Source organism: Lottia gigantea (genome assembly GCF_000327385.1).
Source record: "Lottia gigantea unplaced genomic scaffold LOTGIsca_74, whole genome shotgun sequence".
Classification (NCBI taxonomy): domain Eukaryota; kingdom Metazoa; phylum Mollusca; class Gastropoda; family Lottiidae; genus Lottia; species Lottia gigantea.
Genome location: NW_008710478.1, coordinates 821,300 through 847,390, shown reverse-complemented (window position 1 = coordinate 847,390; position 26,091 = coordinate 821,300). Strand labels below are relative to the sequence as shown.

The following is a 26,091-nucleotide window of genomic DNA, read 5'->3' as shown; positions in this document are numbered from 1 at the left end:
ACGAGACAAATGTAAAAAGACAAAATACAGAGTACATGTGTCTAATGTCGTTTTCACTACGTTTAATGAGAAAATGCTGATGTTAAATTTCAATGTACCAGTGAAGAAGACTACAATTTTTTTACATTAGCAGCATTGGTTTAACATCGTTGCATTCAACATTCTGCATTAACTTCTTACATTTGCGACATTGAACTTGTAATATGCATTACCTACATAGCATTTAATATTGACACACACACAGCTTGATTCCATTTGAGAGATCAATAGAATTTGGTCAATTATGCTGTAGGTACACAAACAATCTTTGTCGCTGATGCGAATCTTGAGAAACATATCAAGTGTGCTATGCTTCCATGACAAGAATATCGCATTGCTGACAGGATTTATAATGTGAAACTGGTTTCAAACTGGTTTGATATTTGTCACCGATAGCTTTATAGTGTGCAAGACAAGCCGTCATCATCCAATCAGATTCATTTTCTTTTCAATTGCATGATCCGCACGTGATCATCGACATACCTACGAAAACTACTTACTGGAGATTTTTTGTCTCCACCAAAACCGTTTGTGTGCCCATAGCATAACTCTCTTCAAAATGAAGAGGACTGTGTGTTGATGTTCTGAATTACTCCTAGACTATAATGTCATACAACTGCAATGTGCCTGGTTCGAGGCTAGTGCCTTTATAAGCCATTTGCTTGTTGTTGGTAGTAAGTCTGTAATGTTCCAGATCAATGGTGCCAGACATTTTCCAATCAAAGATTTAAGATGTTTTAAGTTCAATGGGTAAGCAGTACACATTTCATGCAGTGCTCTTACGTTTAGTATTGATTTAGAATAAGAGTCAGATATTTTGATGTCCCTTGTGGTTAAATAGGTATGCAATAAAAAATCTGTACAGCAAGCCAATTCCGTTAATCAAAATCTCGTCTAAAGTATTGCAAAATCGAGAGTGAAAGTTTAGTAGTGAACTCCTCCAAAGAGAAGTACCATTGTGTTGTTTCAAAAAAGTAAATGTGTTCTGCAGCAGAATGGTAAAAATCATATCCGTTATGTTCCACATCAGTGATACCAGACATTTTCCAATCAAAGATTTAAAATGCTTTGGTTCAGTTGGAAAGCAATTCACATTTCATGCAGTACTCTGGCGCTTAGTGTATATTTAGAATAAGAAACAACAGAAATTTTGAAATGTTCCAGGTCAGTGATGCCAGACAGTTTCAAATGAAAAATTAAAAATACTTTGGTTCAATGAGTGCTTTATACATTTCATACACATAAAATATCTTTCAACTAAAAGGCACACTAGCTTTCAATATTAATACAGATGAATAGTTCACAGGAATTTTTTCTTTTACATTGAAAAGTGCATTATAAATTTTGAATGATTCAAGATAGCTAATGGACTTATATTTTACTGTCTTGACAGCTCATCCTAATCACACTATTCAGGGACATTTCTTCAGCCAGATCTATTTCATTTTATTTCCACATTGATTTTGGTCACTTAAGGATGTATGTACTGAGGTTTTGATAGGTAAATGCGGAATTGATAAGATCTTGGTCAAGTTCGAATTTGAAGAATTTTCGATAAACAGATTTTGAGTTATTTTTATCATATATATGCACATACTTCAGTACACCAAGCTTTTATTTTTCATCCAAGCAATTGAAGGCTGGAACAAATGGCTTCTGTAATCTTGATCAACGTTGTGTGAAAGTACAGTGAACTTAAGTCATCTTCACTCATAATTCCAGTCGACCCAGCTGTACATGTGTACAGATAATCCGGGAAAGATCAATGCCAAGAGTTTTGGCACAGGACCAGCTGGTAGAAAGGATCCTTAACTGTGAACCTAAGTTGTTATCCTTGTAAAATATAGTTGTTTATTTCTTTTTTGAACCCTGGACTTTCAGGTATGACTACTGAGGGTCTTATGCATGTATCAAAGTTTGGATAGGTATATGTCTACTTGGGACAATTTTGACAAAATACTTCTTATCAACTCAAATAAGACTACTTCTAACGCAATTAACTGTCATATATATATATATATATGTTTTTTTTTTCAATTTTTACAGTCAAATTAAGGCATTTATCCTCGTCAACATATCTGAAAAGACAATGTTGAGGATTTTGTAATAAATCGATCGACAGTCAATGAGTAACAACAACTTGGACTTAATGGAACTAAAATGTGTCATAATTCGAACCAGCATGCAATAGGATAATTAGAACAACTAAAAATAGTTTATAATCATTAATAAAGATGATTTATTTCAGAATCTGATACAATTAAGTTAAAATTGTTATTTACTAGAGTTCATCTCACTCTGCCTACGTATTCTTTAAATCTACAATCCATATTGAAACAGCTAGCTGTGGAAACTTGAGTTAACTTTCATAATATTTCACTGGAAGCAAAAACTCGATAAGAGCTCAATAACAAGGATATAAAGAGTTAAGTACAAAAACTCAACTTATTATCTATTGACTAGAGCTCATCTCATTCTGCTTACGTATTCTTTGAATCTTCAGTTCTTATTGAAACAGCTAGCTGTGGAAATTTGAGTTAACTTTCATAATATTTCACTGAAAGCAAAAACTCGATAAGAGCTCGATAAGAAGGATATACAACAGTACACAAACTCAACTTATTATCTATTGACTAGAGCTCATCTCATTCTGCCTATACACGTTGTGGGTAAACAATCCTCATCAGGAAATTTGGGTTAACTTTCCAAAAATTGTATAAGTAAAGTAAACACTGGTAACCCAGAGTTTGACAACAACAGTTAGTATTCTATTCACTTGAAACTTATTAACTGGAACTCAACTCATGCTACCGAATAAATAAAAAAGTCCCTAGTCTTTAGGGTCAACTATCAAAAATTTCATTGGAGAGTCATGAAACAAAGTCTGCAGACTGATTAAAAAGAAGCATGATGTTTATAACAAGAATATCCTACTGTTTGAAAATCTGTAGAAGTTATCTTCTGTTTCAGATAAACAATCCTCGTCAGGACTGCTAGTTTTGGAAGTTTTGGTTTATTTTTCACAGTTTGACATTGGTGTCCCCCCAAAAAAACGTCCCAAGTTCAACGGATAGTATCTCAGCTGTTGGTAAACTGATCTCTTTCAGAATTCTCACAGATATTTGTACAATTTTTATTGGATGACTCATATTTTAAGGGTTGGACAACAACATCTTGAAGTCTATCTGAGAGAATTTTGAAAGAGATCAGATTCTTTTTAGGACCCTGTTATATGTTCAAATTACAAACTCACATGCAGGATATTCTATAAGAAATGTAATGTTGCACTTCTTAGTATTTTCTGCATACTGTAAAAAGTCTGAAAGTAGAAAGTTGGCACCATGTTTTTAAAACTAGTTGTAATGATGATGTTTTTATATATCCTGTAGAAGATCTGTAGAATGCATCATTAGTGGCTCATTATCGTAAGAATGCAGGAACAAATTTCACAAGGAAAAAAAGTTAGTTATTAAAAGGAATGAGATCATAAGAAGGTGATGTTTGGTTATATTCCATCCTATATAGGAATTTTCTCATTTATTTCCATCTCCTGTTGAGTGAGGTTGTTCACTTTGTAGTCTACCTGTCTTCCTATCACTGGGCTTGTACTGTGTTGAAATGATCAGCCTTTAGAAGGTTTGCTGTTTAACAAGGTCATTTACAAGGTCATCAGGATTCATAGGATTAAGTGAAGAAAAACGTTATTTTTGACATTATCAATTTATTAATTTATAACATGTACGCTTGTACGTTATTTTGAGAAACGGGGACCTGAATTGTTTTTTTGAAACACATGAAAAAGAACGGATGAACATGAAAAATAACTCCTCCTTAGCATCAATATTATTTCAAAATAACAAAGATATTAGATTTTGCCTTTGCCGTGTCAGTTAGAATGAGGTCACAATAATTAGGTCAGAAGATGATAATGATGTTTAAACAGTTTATCGTCCCATTAATGTCTCTATTTAGATCCGATTGGACGAATAGTTACTCGTTATTTATTGACCTTATTTGATTAAATGACCTTGATCACATCTGGCCGAGTTTCTCCGTCTAAGGAGAAATAAGTTTGTTTAATTAAATCAGTGATCAATTTCCTATGACTCATCAATTTATGTGTAGGTCTCCGCTGGAATGACCAGTGTCGTGTTCCGTTTGATCAGACGAAGATAAAAGGATGACAATAGCCTGCAGACGACGACTTTCTGAGTAACTGACGCATTAATTTTCATGTCTTGAGGAAGTTCGCGACAATTTTGTGACAATTTGGTTTCCTTGATTAGGTCATTTAGTCATTTGTTGATTTCTTAGTCATTTCTCTCTAACGACAGTCTGGTTCTAATTTCGACACTATTTTAGATTCAATTCCAATCTATTAAATACACGTCTGACATCATATAAAGAACTTCCGTTGTTTCCTTTTGTCTGGTAACATCTTTATTATTCAATTTTCTGTGAAAAATTGGAATTGAATTCTTATTAATTATAATGTATTTCCCTGAGCTTTAATGGAAATTTTTGGTTACAGGTGGTTTTTTCCCAAATTACTGGTTGGCCCACTCTCAAAGTTTTCATCATTTGTATGAAAATTTAGAATTTAATTTTGATCAAGTTTTTATTAATTATAATGTTTCCTTCCTGGAATTTGGAACTTCTTAGAAATTTCTAATTTAATTGACTATCTACAAGACAGGTGCCAAAGTCAATGAGGATCAAAATAGCCACCATGCCCTTTTTCTGACTGAGGCAGAACTTATAAGAAAAAGTACCTCTCCATATTGAGCACAGAGATTAAGAATCCTCCATTGCTATTTCAGACCCTGAAATTTATTTTCATGGGTCTTGGTAGCTCCTGATCTCCAACCTCTAATACCGTCTTTAGCTCTTGTCTCTTCTACAATTGAACATAACATCCCTACCCCTCTCCCTCCCAATCTGTCGCTAACTCATTCCCAAATTTCTTTTCCTTTTACTTGGGGAAAGATTTTGAGCCTCTGATAACCTGCCTAATACTTCATGGTATTGTATGTTCATTTTCTATAAATCCTGTTAGGAATTAGAAGACTCGAAGACCTTTTTTGGTTTAATTCCTAGAGAAACATGTGACAAGTTAGTTTCCTTATTTTGTCTAATACTGAAATCTGAGTCACTGACATGTAGTGATTTGTTTCACAACTTCAAAGACAATTTCTTTCACATCTTCCTCATTGGAAGAATGAATTATATAAAGCCACTTCTTAAGAATTCACCACGTTTTCCTGATCAGAGAAGAATTTTGTGACTTGCTGATGCTATTATTTAGTCAGTTTTCATTTAAAGGGATATAGAAATTGATTTACCAATTGATAGAGCTTAATTTGGGCAATCTGCATCACTTTTCAGACAGAGAATCTGACTTCCAGTTCCCCAACAATTAAATGAAAATGTACTGTGAAAGTACAGCTTGACGTTATTTAAATGTTCAATGCCAATATTTTTACAAATAGATCACAATTTTCTGTCTTAGTTTTAACAAGTTTTCTGGCAAATAAAGAGTCGAACTTGTGGGTGGGATTTTTGATGCATTTTACTGATTTAGAAAGGATTAAATAACTTGCAGAAAAACATGTTTGCAGTCACTCATGACAGTAAAATTCTCTAAACTTCAAAGCTGATATTTTTTGTCGAACAAAATAATTTGAAGAAATGAATAAAAAGAAGAGTTAAAAGAAGAATCAAAAGGAATGGTATATAGAAGTCTGGAGATTAAAGGTGAAATAGGGTACCCTGAGGAATAGTAAGATTGAGAATCTCTGTAATGTATTGACGGGTGGAGACTTAGACAACTATTTTAGTTTTTATTCCTTATTCATGTTTTTAGGCTTTGTCATAAAATGACAGATATAAGTTTTTTTTCTTTGAATAAAATCTTTTGAGCCGACCTTTATAGTTTGAATGTCCATTGTTTTCCCTTTAAGTCTAGTTTGAATCCCTTACACTTATAGGTTTGGCTGGTGTATTGTTGTTTCCTTGACCTCAACCGGCCAACATCTGTCTAAAATAGAAGAACCAGACGAGAGTCAACAAATCAAACGATTTTTTACATTATTATTATTATTATTATTATTATTATTATTATTATTATTATTATTTAAGATAATAGTGGTTTTTGGTAAATGAAGATCCCATATATTTGTCTGTTGAAAACAAAAACAATGTTTTGTGGACAAAAGTCTGTCGTTTCTTTAAAAAGGATTGCTGGTTTTCGTGACTGGACTAGCCATCATTGGTAGATAGTAATTATCAGAAGCCATTAAGTAAAGCAATAAAAAAGTAAAAATTTCGAAGTATATGATATGATCAAGACTTCTGGCTGATGGCTGTGAATGTTTATCTTAAAAATAACATTGATGTATTTTAGTCTGAGAGTAAGATATCTGGTAAATTGATCTGTAAACAGAACTCCTTATCTTTATACCTTGCAGCAATTTGAAATTCTTCATGACAGTTGGCTATTTTAGTCAGTTGTGTATGAATAAAGATACATATGTCTGGTAGATTGATCTGAACTCCATATCATTTTACCTTACAGCTACTTTCATTTCATATTCTTCAGCCATGCCAGCTGTGTATGACTAGAATTTATATAATGTCTGGTAGATTGAACAGTAAACAGAACTCCTTATTGTACCTTAGAGCAACTTTCATTTCATATTCTTCAGCCATGCCAGCTGTGTATGGCTAGAATTTATATAATGTCCGGTAGATTGAAAGTAAACAGAACTCCTTATCATTTTACCTTAGAGCAACTTTCATTTCATATTCTTCAGCCATGCCAGCTGTGTATGGCTAGAGTTTATATAATGTCCGGTAGATTGAAAGTAAACAGAACTCCTTATCATTTTACCTTAGAGCAACTTTCATTTCATATTCTTCAGCCATGCCAGCTGTGTATGGCTAGAGTTTATATAATGTCTGGTAGATTGAAAGTAAACAGAACTCCTTATCATTTTACCTTAGAGCAACTTTCATTTCATATTCTTTAGCAATGCCAGCTGTGTATGACTAGAGTTTATATAATGTCTGGTAGATTGAACAGTAAACAGAACTCCTTATTGTACCTTAGAGCAACTTTCATTTCATATTCTTCAGCCATGCCAGCTGTGTATGGCTAGAGTTTATATAATGTCTGGTAGATTGAAAGTAAACAGAACTCCTTATCATTTTACCTTAGAGCAACTTTCATTTCATATTCTTTAGCCATGCCAGCTGTGTATGGCTAGAGTTTATATAATGTCTGGTAGATTGAAAGTAAACAGAACTCCTTATCATTTTACCTTAGAGCAACTTTCATTTCATATTCTTTAGCAATGCCAGCTGTGTATGGCTAGAGTTTATATAATGTCTGGTAGATTGAACAGTAAACAGAACTCCTTATTGCACCTTAGAGCAACTTTCATTTCATATTCTTCAGCCATGCCAGCTGTGTATGGCTAGAGTTTATATAATGTATGGTAGATTGAAAACAGAAATCCTTATTTTACCTTACAGCAACTTTCATTTCATATTCTTCAGGACGATTAATGTTCTGCTTTAGCCTGTTGTGTATGACTAGAGTTTAAAAAAATGTCTGGTAGATTAGTATATAGAACTCATTTGTTACCTTGCAGCAACTTTCATTTGACTGTTGTTTTTCTAATTGATTAAACTCACAACAGTTGACAATAGAAAGTTTCTGATCTTGCAAAATTTCCCTCATTGCACTCTGCATTTCTCATCTTCATTATCCAAATCAGGTGTAGAAAACAGGATGATAAATTCCATTGAGTATAATGAATATGAAGCTTCAAAAACTCCTTAATTTTATGGCGTCTTCAGCTTGAAGCTATGACTACAAGAACTTTTTTAAAAGCAGAATGAAGAAGTTCTCAAGATTTTCCCTGTAGCGTATTTAATTATTGCACAAAGCTGCACGGCAAACAATTTAAGTATCATATTGGTGACTCTTCTCAACCACTCATTGCAGCTCTCGGTATTTGCTGCGGGCTATTAGAGACAGTATTATAGTTCGTTAAGAGTGAAATGAATGTCGGGGAGTTTTATCAACGATCTTTAAATATTTACTTGATTCCTGATCTTAGTAATTTCTTATTCAGAAAAACAGAAAAACTGTGGAATTTTTTGTCAGCGTTTTTCTGAGATTCGGCTGAATCAATATTGACTGATGTAAAAATTCCGGAAGAAATTTTTGAGAAAAAAAGTTGAGAAACTCTTGAAGATGTCACTATCCAATCAATGAGTCTCTTTGTAATCAGAAGTAGTAAAAAACAGTTCAAATTGTGAATCAAAATATATTATCTACACAAATTCAAAATATTACAGTGAAACAGTGGGATACATATTTAGAATGAAAACATGCCATTCATGACATTTCAGAACCTGATTGTTCAATTAAAGACCTTTGAGGGAAGAGATTCAAAATTACAATAAATAAAATACATTCCACTTGGTTCACCATTTATTGAGGTTCTATAGCACAGTTGGTAAGAGCGTTGGTTCTTTATGTGACGTCATTTGTATGGTTACGTCGATCAAATTGCGGATGTGGGTTCCGTTCTTGATTGAAGTGTGAAAGTCCGATGACTTTGAATATGTTATCTTCGCTCATAATTCCAGTCAACCGAGCTGTAAATGGGTATGATAACCCTGGAAAGATCAATGTCAAGAGGTTTGGCCAAGGACCAGCTGGTAGAAAGGATCCCTAACTGTGTTAGACTTGTAAAATGCATACAGTTGTTTCTTTCTTTTTTTCTTGGTGGGTAGGTTGTTTATCATAAAATGATAGTAATGCAGCAACTTTCATTTGATTGTTGTTTTTTTCTTATTAATTAAACACAATACAAAGCTAATAATCTTACAAAATTTCCCTCATTGCACTCTGCTTGGCATTTCTCATCTTCATTATCCAATTTGGATCCAATCAATGAGTCTCTTTGTAATCAGAAGTAGGAAAAAACATTGCAAATTGTGAATCAAAATATAAAGTAAGCTAGTGGTATATCAAAACTCGAAAATTCAGATTGATAACATGAACATATATTTTGGGATAGTGAATTAGAAAATATAAAAAAATCTTTCAGGGATGCCAGTTAGAAACTGACTGATACAAAAACTATTTCACCTTATATTCTTCTTCTTATTCTGAAAACTATCCAAACTTAACTAAGCTAATCGGCACTTATAAAAATAAGATCTTTGACAGGTTCAAATTTGGGTCTAAAATGACAAATATTTTCTGGATTACAGCCCTTGATATACCAAAGTATATTAAAAGTTTGGGTATGTTCTTGGAAACTGCTTGCTAATCAAATTTCATACAACTCAGTGCTTTTGTGGTTTATCAGAAAATGAAAGTTTGTTGTTTTACCAACTTCATTCGAATTGGGAATACGTAAGTGGCTAACGTAGCTGCTGTAGACTCTATTTGTCATTTTGTATATTTGATTTTGGTACTTTCTATTTTTCAGGTAAGCCATTTAAATTAATCAAACAGTTCAAGAGCAAAAATTCATCCTCAGGTACTGTAGAAACTTCAAATTTAAAAACTTAAAAAACATAGAATATAATAGTTCACTGCAAAACACATAACATAGCAATAGAGTATACATTTTATTTCTATTTACACTATGGAATATACCAACTGATTCAGATGATATCTGCACTTTCAGTACTACAAAATCAAACAACATATAGTAATATTACACTTTATTAAAACAATGTAGGCCTGCTAGTTACTAGTTGAGATGAGGTCTTAATGGTGATGTCGAAAAATTTCAATTATCAGTAATTTCATTCATCAAACTCTTGTAAACAATGGTAACTAAGAAACTGTACTATATACACAGGCATAATGGTGCCTGAATGGCTTTTATCCAAGATGGCTGCTGCCCACCATATTGGATAAAAGCCATTCAGGCACCATTATGCACAACAAGAAAAGACTATATAGGGTAATATTATGTTTAGAAAAGGTTTCAATATCAATGTTAATTTTTGGTGAAGCAGTCAGTTAGGATGGAGCTTCATGACACTGTATTTCAGTATTAGAAAATCATATTACACTTTATTCACAAAATAAAATCTGTAACAGTTGAGTCTTCAATACCTCAAAACGACAAGATAGAAATAAAGCACTTGGTAGCAGCACCAGACAATTCAAAATGATGGATAACATCATCTATTTAGTTCCCGTCCTCCTGTTAAAAGCAATAGTTTGTGGTTTAAAATCAGATTTCAATAACATGTTTCAAATATCATTTTCTTCATTATATTCTTTGGTCAAACTGGCAAACAATTTATAAAAAAAGTAATTTGTAATTGAAAGAAAAGTAATTGGAAACTAAGGTAGCTGACAGCTCAGTTCAACAACAAGATCAAATCTTCTCAGATATCACCTTTTGTTTTTATTATAACAAACTGAACACCATCTTGTATTGTTGCAATAGTGGAGTCTAAAACTTACTTCAGTATCTTTAGTCCGAAGCATCTTCCATTATTCCAGCCATTGATAGATATTTTGACAGAGTTTAGTCAGAAAAACTAAGCCCTGTTTTATGGGGATTTTCCACAAATCCAAAGTTTTTCTGTCTCTACACAAGTGGACAACTTTCAAAATAGCTATCACATTTGGAAAAGATGCAGATGATTTTTGGACTAGAGTATCTTCTGAATTGAAACTATGGATAAATGTTGCAGATTTCAACCAGTAAGTCACAAAACCAAGAATGCTTTTAGGAGAATTTTGTGCACCAATCAATGGATCACAAGTTAGATAATTCTTTGACTATGTAATATGGTAAAAAATTTGAAGGGTGGGGGAGGGGTCACAGCCAGGTCCGCCTATCTTCTGTCCCTAAGATCAATGAAAAATAATTTATGTGTATGGATTTCTAATACTTTCATCAACAAACATATTTTCTCTGACTCTAGAAAACTGACATTCATCGCTAAAACTTAGAGAGGCCAGAAGAAGTTGTGAGTTTCAGACTATCAATAGTTTTACAATCATCTCTGTCAGTAAGATTAATCTAAGAATCTTTATTTATATAATTTGTAAAGGAGAAGATACTTGGTGTAATTTAACCCTGTAACCTCAATCATAGAAAAACAACAGTAATCTAGCATTAAGTAACAGTCAATCAGTTTAAATGTTTTAACACAACTAAGATTGGTGATTGTAGATAATTTGGGCTTATAAACTGAACAATGAATGATGTGTTCTCTGATGATAGAATGAGATATTAATATACAACATACTGAGGTATACCTACTAAATATCGCCGATATAATAAAGTGTTTGATAAAATCAGTGTCAAAACCAGATATTGGTAAATACTGTTTGATTGAAATGAAATGGAGTTATATGTCCTGCACGTCAGCACCTGATTGAGCTAATTAGGACAAGCAATGCAATACAGTGTGCAATGTGAGACATTGTGCCAGAATAGCTGCATTAGCCTATGCTCTTTTTTAACATGCACTACCTGTAGCCAAGGCCTTTTTTCCATGTCAGCGTCTCTAACCTGCATCACTGACACAGGGGAAACTGGGTTGAAAATCCGCAAGTATAATCATGCCGTATTCTGTGCTGTATATTGAATCCTATACATAGATAACTGTACTCTCTCTGTGCCAGTGCCTTCTGTTGGATAGTAACTTGTTACCTTTCAACCACCCTAATCTCTATCATTAGGATATGCAAATACAGTTAGACAACCATATCCCTTTGAAAATACTGAAATACTTCACTTATGATTGATATACTTCCTCTTGTGAAAAAGTTCATTAGCTGCTACCATTGTTTCGCCAAAATGTTGTTTTGGATTTCAGGTTTCATTTTAAAGTTTGGTCCTTGGTTTACGTCAATGAAATTGATGGAATATGTCACTAAGATGATTGAACCATGAGTTATTTATAGACATTAACAAGATATTAATATACACAACTCACTCGGAGGCCGTCTGCTTACCTAATCAACTTTCTATTTTAATCATCTCCCCCTGAATTACACATAAATTTATGACATAATAGATTAAATGCTGTTGATAGATTTTGTGTGATCAAAAGTTATAAGCCAGCATAGAGGGTGTAATGTACGAATTTTAAAATTTATGACATAATAGGTTATAGGTTGTTCACGGATTATTTTTTTTTTTAGATCAGAAGTTTTATAAGCCAACTTAGAGGATGTAATGTACAGATAGAAATACATGACATATTGGTTGAAAGATTAATTATATTTATAAGTATCAAAATGAAGTAAATACCATCTTGAAAAAAAGGACATTAAAAAAGATTTGACAGCTAGTTTGGAAATGGAGATTAACTTTTTTAACCTTTACACTATTTGTCTCATTCACTAGAGACATGTTTCAGATACCCAAACCTCATCAGGACAGCTGGTTTTGGAAACTTGAGGTCAATTTCATGAGAGGACTTTTAGCCTATGAAGAAGGTAGCATTGTATTTACAAATTCAGATCAGACGTTAGTACGTGCTGTACTGAAAGTTATATTCTGTTTTTAATCTATACATCTCCAGTTTCACGGATGTCTGAAATCTATGCTACCAATTAAAATGTTTTGATTGGAGGAAACATAATGGAGTAGGTTAATAATTCCACTATCTGATCCTGTGAACTTTAGAAGGTAGATAAATTTCTGATTAAAAGAAAAAATTCTTAGATCCAGGTTTTATAGGAGATTAGGGTGGGATTGGTTTCTGTTATATTGATTTGGTATTAGGGGTTGAGAGCCAACACTGGGCCTACTCTCGAAAGCATTGGCACAGGTTGATTAAGTTGGATTGTCTGTTATTTGATTTAGATAATATTAATGAATACATGAAAAAAAAAAACATTTATCAATAACAAAAACTACAAAATATGGATATACATAGTACATAGCTTAATGCATTACCAGCTATAATATGTTCCTTCTCAATTAATAAATACAACATCTACTAGAAAAATATGAAACTAAGCTAAGATGGAAGATTTTATTCCATAACGCCCATTGTGGGCAGCATACAATTATAAACAGTACAATTATGCTATGATGGATTTCAAAATGAATGTTAATACTTTGTTTCATTGATATCAGATTACTCTACTGCAGGCTGTAGCATTCTTAAACTCTAAAGAATTCTAAGAACTAGAGTTACCTCTCTTTAAGTATTTAAAGATTGTAATTCTGTACACTGTATGGAGAAATCAAGCCTTTAATTTTTATATCACACTGCACCTAATTAGCCTAATGAATAGGGGCAATGTCATGCAATAGAACCAGAAGATTCTCTATATAATTCAGACTGGATAATATTCTTTGATTTCCAAAAATCTCTTGGTTCCAGGTGTTTTTCAGTCCATTCCTGTTTTCTATTAAACCATAAAGGAATATCATCAATATAAATATGTATGAAATATGCTGAGTTTCTCAATGAACTCTCCCCTTCCTGTTTACCATACATCTTCAGGTGTGGATGGTTCATTAAAGGTAGAATTCTAGATAGCTTAATCATTAGTGAGTTGGGTTGTTGTTTTCTAGGCATGTAAGTGCAGTGGGTTTAGCCGCCTCCAGAAAAAATTCTGAACCATAGTCGGTGCATTTAAGTGCCTCTGGACTGTCATCCTTGAAGCCAGTAGATAAGATAGATAAGTCAGTCATTTGTAAGCTGGGTTGTGGTTTGCTAGGCATGTATGTCCTGTGGTTTTAAAGTCAAATTATCATGTTTTTAAGAGACTGCCCTGTGCTGGAACGTCATCCTTGAGGTTCTATAAGTCCTTCCAAAGAAGGAAATATAAAATGGGGAATGTTTTTAAGTGTCTTTCTTTTATTTCTACCCTTTTGTTCTAATAAACTTTATTTAAATATACCTAGAGTCACAAATGCCAGGCCTATGAATTTCTCAACTGCCTAAACCATGTGACCATGTTCCTATCTTGACACAGTCCAAGGAAGGGGGCCAATAATTCAATTTTTTGTGGAAATATGCAATAAGTTTTTGCAAAAATATACTAAACAGGATTAAAGCCCTTTATCTGAAAAGTTTTTTCCCTGACCCCCTCTAAATTTATGAAAAAATTGTGGTGGTCCCCCCCCCCCCCGATCCAAAGTTATGCAGCCATCTCCAAGCAGAAGTTTCACTGTGGGCAGTTTGTGGACTGTCTTTCCAGGTGAAAGAGTAATAAAGGTACATGATATCCTTGATAATATGAAAACAGGAATTCTGGATATCTGATATGATGGACACATGTAGATACTAAATACACATGATACACAGGTTTACCAATCCCTTGTTACATCAGAAACTTACTAAAGAGCATGAAATTGACATTTTATCTATGGTACAGTTCTGAACATTTTGTGCAATATGTATCAGGAATATTTTTAAAGGAAGAAGGTGAATTTTGACACTGTTACAAGAATAACATTTCTAGCTGTGATTGATAATATAATAAAATATCTCTAGTGATAATGATACCTACAATACATCTGGTTTATTCCTGCCACAATCATATTGTTTAAAGCTGCATTCCCCAGGCTTTGATATATAATTTTTCAGGTAGTGCCTTGGCTTATTCATATAACATTCTTTTACCATGATTTTTGCCCAGGGCAAGAGTTTCCTGATGTACCATGGCAGCATATCAGTGTAACACACAACCTTGCTGGCAGAATCGTATCGTTAAAAGTTTTGAAACATGATCAGCATAAAACTGTGGATATTGGTACTTTTATGACCTTGGGCCCTGACATACCATAGTATCATATCAGTGTAAGACACAATCATTGCTGGTTGAGAGGAACTGTTAAAAATTGCATTCCTCAGGAGTTAATATATACTAATTCCAAACTGTTGAGAATATCTATGTATTTAGAGTAGTGTTTTTTTCTCATATCATGACATTATATTGATATCTACCCAATAGGTTTTATTATGAGTAAATGTATTCATGAAAATATCATAACATTGATCAACATAGCACAGAACATACAAAGACAACAATAAGAAATTTAGAAATACCTTGGACTTCTTAAATACAACTATCTCTGCACCCCAGATCAGCTAAGTTTATGAACACTATGCCAGTGTTGGTATGCTATTGATATCTGCTTCAACTATTTGATATTCAACTATTTAATATTCAACTATTTGATATTCAACTATTTAATATTCAACTATTTGATATTCAACTATTTAATATTCAACTATTTGATATTCAACTATTTAATATTCAACTATTTTATATATTTAACTATTTAATATCCAACTATTAAATATTCAACTATTTAGCATTCAACTATTTAATATTCAACTATTTAATATTCAACTATTTGATATTCAACTATTTAATATTCAACTATTTGATATTCAACTATTTAATATTCAACTATTTGATATTCAACTAATTAATATTCAACTATTTGATATTCAACTATTTGTTATTCAACCAATTAATATTCAACTATTTAATATTCAACTATTTAATATTCAACTATTTAATATCCAACTATTAAATATTCAACTATTAAGCATTCAACTATTTAATATTCAACTATTTAATATTCAACTATTTAATATTCAACTATTTAATATTCAACTATTTAATATTCAACTATTTGATATTCAACTATTTAATATTCAACTATTTGATATTCAACTATTTAATATTCAACTATTTGATATTCAACTATTTAATATTCAACTATTTTATATATTTAACTATTTAATATCCAACTATTAAATATTCAACTATTTAGCATTCAACTATTTAATATTCAACTATTTAATATTCAACAATTTAATATTTAATATTCAACTATTTGATATTCAACTATTTAATATTTAACTATTTAATATTCAACAACTATTTGATATTTAACAATTTAATATTTAATATTCAACTATTTGATATTCAACTATTTGATATTCAACCAATTAATATTCAACTATTTAATATTCAACTATTTAATATTCAACTATTTAATATTCAACTATTTAAAATTCAACTATTTAATATTCAAGACAAGTTGGAATTTTTGACCATTCTTTGGTATTGAGAAGCCATTCTTAATGTTAGTTAAATCCCAGAATATGCCCAGACAAGGTAAATTTGTGGAGCATATTTTGGTTCTAAGGCACCACCAGTGTAGGTATGGGTCTGATATCCTCTTCAACTATTTAGTATACAAAGACAAGTAGGAATTCTGGAATGTACAAAGGTAACTATCTATGTACCCCAGACAAGCTAGTTTTGTAGACCATTTTTTGGTAGTAAGGTAGTATCAGTGTAGGTATGGTATTGATATATTATGATAATACAGCAGGGGGTCAGTGATATACTATATGACTGTTTGTTTACATTATATACCTTATTACATCTGATCTCAATGAACCAATAGATAAAACATACAGGGTAAAGGCTCCCCTAGTTGGTTCTTGCAGAAATCTTCTTTTTTTCGGGAATATAAGACAATCTTTTGATTCAAGTCTTTCTTTTAAATTGATCCCCCAAACATTGTAATTATTTATTGTAGATGAGTTTAAATGTGTCAAAAATTAACAATACAGATATTAAAATTCTTTTCAAAAGTTTCACTTCAAGTCTCCAGTATGAGTTCTCAAAATACTTTTCAGAACCAAATTTTTAATCTTTTAATGACATCAAAAAGTACAAAGTAGACTCGATAATAAAATAACAAACTTTCATAGTTAAATAAATTTTTATTTTTGCCGCTACTTTTCTGCTCCTGATTGGGCTAGTTAAGAATGAAATTATGACAGTGTGCTTGTCCTGGTCTTAAATATTAAGCAGTTCAAATTTCAAATCAGAAGATAGAGTTTTGTCCCTTTAATTATCAAGTCTCTGAATAAACTGAAGAAACTGAAAATCTATAGAGCTTTCTTTCGTGCTTAATTGAATTTGGGGATTCAATTCTTTTTCAAGTCTAGAAAGTAAGTTTGATATTGTGATCCCTGTCCTAGCTCTGATGGTAAATATACCTTGACGATCTGAAATCGATAAAGATAAGGTTACTGACACTGTATTGAGCAGCCAAGGACAACATACCCATCAGTTTACTACTCACCTCAATCTGTGGCATTAAAATATCTTGAGTCCTTCGGCGATAAGGTGCCATGGGTTTGAATCTTTGAAAAGAAATCTGATGCCACTGCCAGTGCTTCTGAGGCTCAGCCTAGTGTCAGCTCTCACTCCCAATCACCTAAAACACTTAGTGTGCCTTTACTCCCAGAAAGTGTCAGACTAAAGACTGGACTATTATCAAACATGGTGGCCAGGTGTGTGTTTAAAATATCACACATAGTTTCACATTGTTTTAAATATCTACCTGGTTCTAGTTGATAAGATAGATACCTGGGGGGCAGGTGCTCTCATATACCACACTTTACCTCAATATTGGCCCTGATATTTCATTTAATACCTTTAATTCAGTGCTTTCTCATATACCATGCTTTTATATTGATAATGGCCCTGTGGGCAACTGCTTTCTTATATACCACAATGATATACCACGTTTTTCACTCAATATTACCCTGATACCGGTTGAAGGATAGTTTTATCATTGTTTTGTTTGGATTACCTTACTATTGGCATAACATTAGAGAAAAACTTCATTGTGGGAATAGAAGTTTTATTACAGAAGAAGAAATTATTGTGTTTAAAATTTGAATTCATTATTTTTGTGAAATTCAATGTCTTGTACTTTTATAATGTTCGTGGAAATTGGGATTTTGTGAATTGATCAGTTTTTGATATGGTGGCCTGCTAGATCAAGAAAAGAAGAAAGTAAAACTGCGAAAATTTGCTCTGAATGTGTTTCAATCTGATTTGAAAAAAAGCAATGTTTAATCTCGGTAAGAAAGAATTTATTTCACAAAAGAAACATGGAAATTAATTTTTTAACTCATAAAACTTGTAATGGGTGATTTTGAATTAGAAATAGAGTTTTCTGATGTAAATGTGTAATTTTAAGATATAAAAATATTGAATTTGAGTTGAAAAGTTGAGATTTATGTTCTAAAAGTCAGGAGTCAAATTTCTTCTCAATGAATTGAAAACATTAATCTATTTTCTTGGAAATATTTCATTCGACAATCTCATTTTCCACCAAAAATCATCAACTCGTTCAACTTATTTCCTTGAAACTAAAAAAAAATGTATATGAGAATGAATGAGGGAATATTTTTTGTATTAAAAATGCTAAAAAAGTAATTAAAAGTTCTGGTTGATACAGAAGTAATTATTTTTTTAAAGTTGAAAATAAAAACTATAATAAAATAGATTGTTCTGGTACTATATAATAAGATTTCTACCTGATACTTGACTTTATGTATTTATTTTTAACATTGGAATTCTAATGTGAAAGGTGAAATGGAATTGTTGAAAATTTTGACCAATTTTTGATTTAAAATCCAGATTATTTTGGAATATTGTTAGATTTTGAAATGGAGAAAGACCCAGGTTTGGAATTACAATAGTTTTAATGGTATAATATCGTTAATTTTCTATTTATTGGTTATTGTTTTGTGTCTAGTTATGAAAATGGAATATAAGTTTTAACTTGAGATATAACTTTCTGAATTAGCAAACTCAAGTTCATTCTAATTAAATTCGAATTTGTTTAATTTCAACCTGAATTCAAAAACTTTTTTTTAAGAAAAATTTCCAGGTTTACCTGAGTTTTAATTTGGTTTTTCTCTGTTACATGCCGACAGGAAATGTCTACCTGAGGTAATTTCTTCAGACACTTAACATTTAAATAATTTTTGTGGGAGTTTATATTAATGAGTTTTTAACAAATGGTTTTAGAATTAAAGGTTAATATTACCAGTTGATATCAGACTGCTCATTTTAAAGTAAAGATACTTGGTTCATGGTCAATTCAAATCATCACAAAAACAGTCAACTTTATTTTGAAGAAGGATTAGAGATATAAGTCTGGTTGGTAAAATTTCAATTAATATTTATTCTTCTTCAAAATAAAATGGACTGTCTGTTTTCATGATATGAATTGTCGCTGGATGTGTACAATATAGTTAATGCATTGCGCTAAGATCCATAAGCTTAGTGGTGATTGTACAGGTAAATCTAGGTGTAGTGCAGGTAGAGGGTGCTTACTCTTTCTATAAACACCTGTCCTCGTCATTCATTTGCATCTTGATAGATCCAGAATAGCTCTTAGACATAGTTAAATGTCTACATCACGGATTTTAACAACTTGACAACGTTTAGTTTTGGATATGGATAAGGAAACATTTGTCTTGTGATAATATCTTACCTGTGAAAAGGATTCTATAAACTGTCTTCAGACATTTTGAAGATGGATTTGACAATGAAAGGAAGTGTAGGTGGGGATGCTGGGAAAATGTCAATGTTTCAAAAAGCTGCGTATATCGCCAAGTTTAAATCACGGATAAAATTAGCAGTCAGACAAAATAAAGAAGAAAAAGAGGTAAGATTCATCAGATTTCTCCTAAATTTCTTATTGGTCAGGTTTTCTTTAGAAGCAGTCTTATTTGAGATTTTGGTGTTTCCTTATCATCTTTGTCAACAGTCATATTTTTTCATCCATTTGTTCATAAAGTCATACATTTGATTATTCATTGAATTAATTAATGTAATCATTTGTAAGTTCATACATTAGTTCATCTAGTTATTCATTAGTTTCTTTATTAGTTCATTTCTTTATTCATTCATTAGTTCATTCACATATTCATTCATATATGCATTCATTCATTAATTTGTTAGTTCATCCATTTGTTAGTTCATTCATTTCTTAGTTCATTCATTCAGTTTTGTAGTTCATTTGCTCACACATTCATATCTGTTGCAATGGATATACCTTTATGATTCATTCATTCATTAGTTCATTCATTAGTTCATTCATTCATTCATTAGTTCATTAAGTACACAAGCATTTAATTACACAAATAGTTTCAACTAAAACAGTACCAAACATTGCTATATATGTTGTGTAAAGTTATATGGATATACCTCAGTCATTCATTCATTCATTAGTTCATTCATTAGTTCATTCATTAGTTCATTCATTCATTCATTAGTTCAAACAAGTACACAAGCATTTATTTACAGGAAAGAGTATCAATTAAAACAGTACTAAACATTGTTATATATATTTTGTAAAATTATATGGATATACCTCATTCATTCATTCATTCATTCATTAGTTCATTCATTCATTCATTCATTAGTTCATTCACTCATTCACTCATTAGTTCATTTATCATTAGCTCATTCCTTCATATAATCAAATAGTTGTCAATTAAAACAGCACCATATCAATATTACTACATTATAAAGTGTGTAAAATTGGCTATGGACACAAACCATTCAGTTATATAGCATATGGCCCTTGGCTTTAATCCAAAACTTGTTTTAGACGCTCAATTTCCTCTTGGTTGCAAATGAAATAAAAATATATTAAAAGGATTAATGTTAGAATTGGGGGAAGTGAAATGTGTAGAATGTATGTAGGAAGTTGAAAATACCAGTCATTGATGTATCAATTCTTTCGACGATCGAATTAAAATGTTGTAAACCTTGAATAACGACATACTGATACATACGTATCGTCAACTTGTTAAAAGCTTTCTAACTTCGTAGACTTTTTATTAAATTAACATGGAAAATTCACACTATATTTTGTTCAAACTTCGTAAAAAATGAATGATAACTTTCATGTTCTCCTTTTTTATCATTGTCCCAGTGGGAATCAATTTTAAAATTTGATTTTAAGTTCTGTTGTCTGGGAGTAATTTGATTCACAAAAAAGAGTCCTATTTTTTTTTTTAAATTGACGTATTGTTGAGCTGTTATAAAGAGATCATGCTAAAAGTGTGATTCTGATATATAATTTTCATCAGGGTACATACATTGGAAATGTGCGTTGATTTGAACCAATCAAAACAATATCTTTTATATCATAGGGGTTGCCTGTACTCTCGAGTTAAGTGCAAGAGCTCAAAGTTACAAAAGCAAATGTAAAAATAAAATCTATGCAAGAGTGTTCCTTGGCTATTTTGAAATAATTTGACATGAATATTAAATACTAAGTTTACTTAAGTGAAACACATTAGAACTATATAATAAATTATAAAATAATAAAAATTAAATATGGACCTCTTATGAATTATGCTAAGTTTTTAACCAAAATGCATCACTGACAGTGCCTTCAGATGACTAAAGTTAAGGCAGAATAACTATCAACCATTCAAACCAGCCCATTTTTTTAGTTGTCTGAACACGACCGGTTAAATTTAAGCTACCTCAACTTGCACCTATTCGGTAAATATCTTATTAATTCTGTAATATAGTTATTATTGAAAACTGAATTATACATCAAATCAGATTGGTAAATTTCCAATCGAAAACCCTGCATTACAGTCAACCAAATAGATGAGATGTTTAAAGGTTAAAGCCTTTATTTTTTATGCTATTTTCACACCAAGTTAGACACGAAGTTGGACATGACTGGCATATGTCCAATCAAAAACCCTGCATCACAGTAAACATTATAACCAAATAGATGAGATGTAAAAAAGTAAAGCCAGTAATTGCCATGCCTTTTAAAGGATTAACTTGTCAGGAATTGAAACAGCTTAAAACTGTGAATGTCGTTGATAAAATCCATGAAACTAGATTGAATATCAGTAAAACTTGACAGAATAAGTGAGTCTATTTTAGTATAAAGAGTTAAAATATGGTCTGACATGCTATTTTCTAGCTAATCTGATCAACAGTAAGTTGCTATTGTCAAATCTAATTTATATATAAATCAATTATTGTGAATGACACATATTTGTCCGATGAAAAATACTGAGAAACTTAAAAATAAATTTATCATCATCATCATCATATGTGAACAGAATTTGGTTGATTTTAAATGATTTTTCGTGGCCCATCACCCTTGCTGTTCACAAGGCAAGTAATTTTTGTATGATTTTATCATAATCTTATTTCATTGATCTATATTTTGCTCACATAAATCTGAATCATTCTAAAATGAAATGAAAGGAGTTTTACATACTGATAGACTAATGAAAATGGCCAATGCCATGTAGTGTGCATGGTTTGTTGCTTATGGGGTCTTGATTTGTTGTCCCGTTCAATCATTTGGACACACTCCCGTGTCAACCCCTTTAACTTGCATCAATGACAGGGTGAAGTTGCTTGCTTTCATTGTGACCATTCTTTGAAATATATTTACTTCTTCTTATATTTGACAATCCTGCCTCCCTGTCCTACTTGCTCTATCCCTGGCAGCATTCCTCTGTCGTGGCCCATAGGCAGTCGTGTCTGCCCTTTATTCAATCATGCAATTAGACAGATACATTCCCATGTCAGCCCCTTTGACCTGCATTAATGACAGGGTGAAACCAGACTAAAAAATAAGAAGATATAGCTCAAGTTACGGCAGGTTTGGATCTTCCTGTTAATGAGCAAGGATCCAACTCACGGCCTTCAGAAACCTGAGGAGAATATCTTGGATATTTTGTACCAAACATTATCCATAATTATCAGAACAAACTGTACTTAAAATGAATGAGTGAAGCAGCCCACTGAAAATAAATAAACCAAATATAGTATAATAATGATACTGCCAGAACCCTGACTGTCTGTCAACTGTATGTTATTAATATTTCAATAGACAATGTGTTTTATTACCTATATCCATGTTCCACTCTGTTTTTTATGGTTCTAAAAATGTCACAAGGGACCCATTCAGTCTTCATTTCAATATAGATACAGATTTATGTCTTTTCTATATACATTTAAGTATAGAAATATTGTACTTGTGTATGTATCAATATATTAAAACAATTGTTCACGCAAGGGAAATAAAAAGTCCTTCATATCAAGGTCATGATAATTTCTTTACACTATATCTCACAGATTTTCTTATTTTTAAACTAGTTAGAGATCTATCTGCAGTTTTTAAAAATTGTCGAAAGTTTAAAATTTGAGATAGAGAATAGACATAGATAGAAATTTTTTTGAGAAACAAGGTCTCTGAGATAGTGGTGAAGAAATATTGAAAAGATGTTTCTGTCCATTCTGAGGTGATCAGATACAAGGGTTCAGCATCTGATCTGATGCCATACCTAATAATTGGTATACAATGTCATTTAATATCAATCATATCGATGAAATATTTAATCACTTTCCATCCTAGCAATAACTGGTCTTCAATTCCTCGTATCCTTTATACCCGATATTGACAAAAACATTTTTAGTGAATAAAAAGTAAGATTGTGTCATTGTAGATATTAGTTTACACTTTTTACAGATTCTATGAGCCATCATATTGCTATGTATGAAGATAATATTGTAATCCTAGTTTTGCTCTATCAACCAGTCTCTTGAGAATAGTTTTAATACAATAGTTATATTGGTAAGATAGAACAATAACAGTAGATATGGTTTACAGGTCTCTTGTGTCAACTGAAAGACATTATGAGATATGAATTCTACTGATTGTCATATTTTTTATGAAATTGTTTTTAACAGTAATTTAAAGATCTGATGCAATCCAGTTAAAAGGTGTCGTCTTACATGCTTCTATCATCCAGTCCCTCTTTCTTTGTGCACGATAAAGATCCCTCGACAGTTGCAAATCGAAAAAGAGCAGGCTAATGCCTTCATTGCACCCTTTGTCTTTATTAGCCCATATGGTGCAGAAAAGTAGGACGTAAAACTCCATTTATTTCAATTTTGGCTCTTAACATAGCCAATGACGCGACATATACTTGTTGTAATATATGAAAATGAGTCTGCTCTGCCCTTTATTCCACCACAGCCCTTACACTACACTACCAACCCTTTCTGCCTCTTTCTGTGACCATTGTCCAAACACTCTGTACCCATTCACTTTTGCTAATACGTAACAAACCCCTTTCTTGCTCAGCCCTGACTTGGATCTACATTCCCAGGAAATGTTTCTGCCCTTTATTCAACTCACCCCTCACACTGGTATGGACATAGATTAACAACAGTACAATAGCAGAGATATTGTAGCCATAGACCAGAAAATAGAAAATAGATTGCTGGCTCTGCTTGTGACCATTGTTTAAACACTTTGTAATATATTTACTTCTGCTTGTATTTAACAACCCTGCCTAGGGCTGAGTAAAATGATCGAAATAATCGATTATCATCACCAGGAATTTCTAATTTCATAATGGATTATATGTTACAGTAACATTTTCTCCTCTGTATCTGTTAACAAGTAGTAATCATATGTTCCCTTCAGCAAATAACATACCCACAATAAACTATACATAACTGATCAAAGTAAGATACACTTCTATGATGCAAAAATTACCCATGAAATTAAGAATTTGGACATGTTTTTAATTTAATATTTACAGGGTTTCTCAATTGAATTATTTCGATTATTAATTGATTAATTGATTGATAATTGATCTCAATTTGGAAATCGATACCCAGCCCTAACCCTGTCTCCCTGTCAGCATTCCTCAGCCTTGGCCTGAACCATGGTCCCAAAGACGGTCGTGTCTGCCTTTTATTCAATCTATCCCTCAGTTCCAAATAGACACTGATTAAGAACTCTCAGAAGTAAAAAGGGGAGATCCTCTCTGCCTCTTATTATGGCCATTGACCAAACACTCTGTACCATGTGTTAATATTTGAGTAAAATCTCTAATTCAGATAGCCATAATATAGTTTACCATGATAAAACATTGTGGGTTAGAGAAGATAAGGCTTGTTTGATTCTATTAAATGGTATTATGGAATCAATAGAGAAATATCATAGTTATCAAAGGTTTGGTCCAATATGAGGAATGAAATGATTTTTATGCTGATTTGGGGAAAGGAGACAAACACCACCATATGTTATCTTCTATAATAGAGGTTGTATGTTCTCTTCCTGTAACCTTGGCCTATCCTTCTATATAAAAGTATCGTCTTTAACATCCAAAACCACCATGCTTTGTGCACTGAGGGAGGGGTATTTTTCTTAGACCTGCATCAGCTTACTGTTTTTATTTTTCAATGACGTCAAAGGATCTTTAGTTTGTATAGTGAGGTTCTACAGCACAGTTGGATAGAGATTATGGTGGTTGAAAAGAAACCAGTTACTATTTACAAGCAACTAGAAGGCATGGGCACAGTAAAGTAGGATTATCAGATAGCCAAGGTTGCTATTAAGAGTAGTATTTAGTGATTAGGGTGGTTGGAAAGAAACCAGTTACTACATTCAACAGGCATAGGTTCAAAGATATGTTTAAAAGAATTGTTAAGTTAGAGCGTTCGGTTTTTACATGACATCATTTGCTTACATGGTGTCTGTGGGTTCTAATCTTCGTCAGCGTGTGAAAGTGTGAAGACCTTGAATAAGTCATCATCATTCATAATTCCAGTCGACCCAGCTGTAAATTGGTACAGTTAATCCAGGAAAGATAAATTCCATGACGTTTGGCCAAGAACCAGCTGGTAGACAGGATCTTTAATTGTGAACCCAGGACTTCATTCTTGTAAAATATAGTTGCTTTTCTCTTTTTCTTTAGCCTGTAGCAAAAAGGGAAGAAATCAATTCAATAGACTCTATTGTCTCATAGATAAACAGACTAGAGACATTATTTCAAGTGGGAGCCTCAAACCTGTATCACTGAGATAGAGAAAGCAGAAGGAACTCTATGAAATGGAACTCATCAATTTGATCTAGAGTACGAACTGTAGTCCTGGCAGAATTTTTCCTCTTTGCAAGCTACATTGCATTGCTGTTTTTTATTAGCACAAGAGTTCAAAATACTATCATCGGATATATATTGAAGAAAAGTAGGAATTATAACTCCCTTGAATTTTATATATCATCTGTTTAGGCAATGTGGAATAATCCTTTAAAGAATACTACCGCTTAGAATGGACAAACCTGGTCAACAAATGTATCTATATATATTCATCAGTTGGACTTACCAGGGGCCATCAAAGTGCTTCATGTTTCA

The 26,091-nt window shown here is 32.2% G+C and overlaps 1 protein-coding gene across 1 annotated transcript; it reads left to right on the top strand.

Moving 5' to 3' along the window:
- Window positions 1–10,759: 10,759 nt before the first annotated feature.
- Window positions 10,760–14,844, top strand: LOTGIDRAFT_168337 (hypothetical protein; the record flags this gene model as incomplete). The annotated part of the gene is made up of 4 exons (XM_009066220.1): window positions 10,760–10,786; window positions 12,239–12,339; window positions 13,626–13,629; window positions 14,644–14,844. The coding sequence occupies 4 exons, from the start codon at window positions 10,760–10,762 to the stop codon at window positions 14,842–14,844; spliced, it is 333 nt and encodes a 110-aa protein (XP_009064468.1).
- Window positions 14,845–26,091: the final 11,247 nt, after the last annotated feature.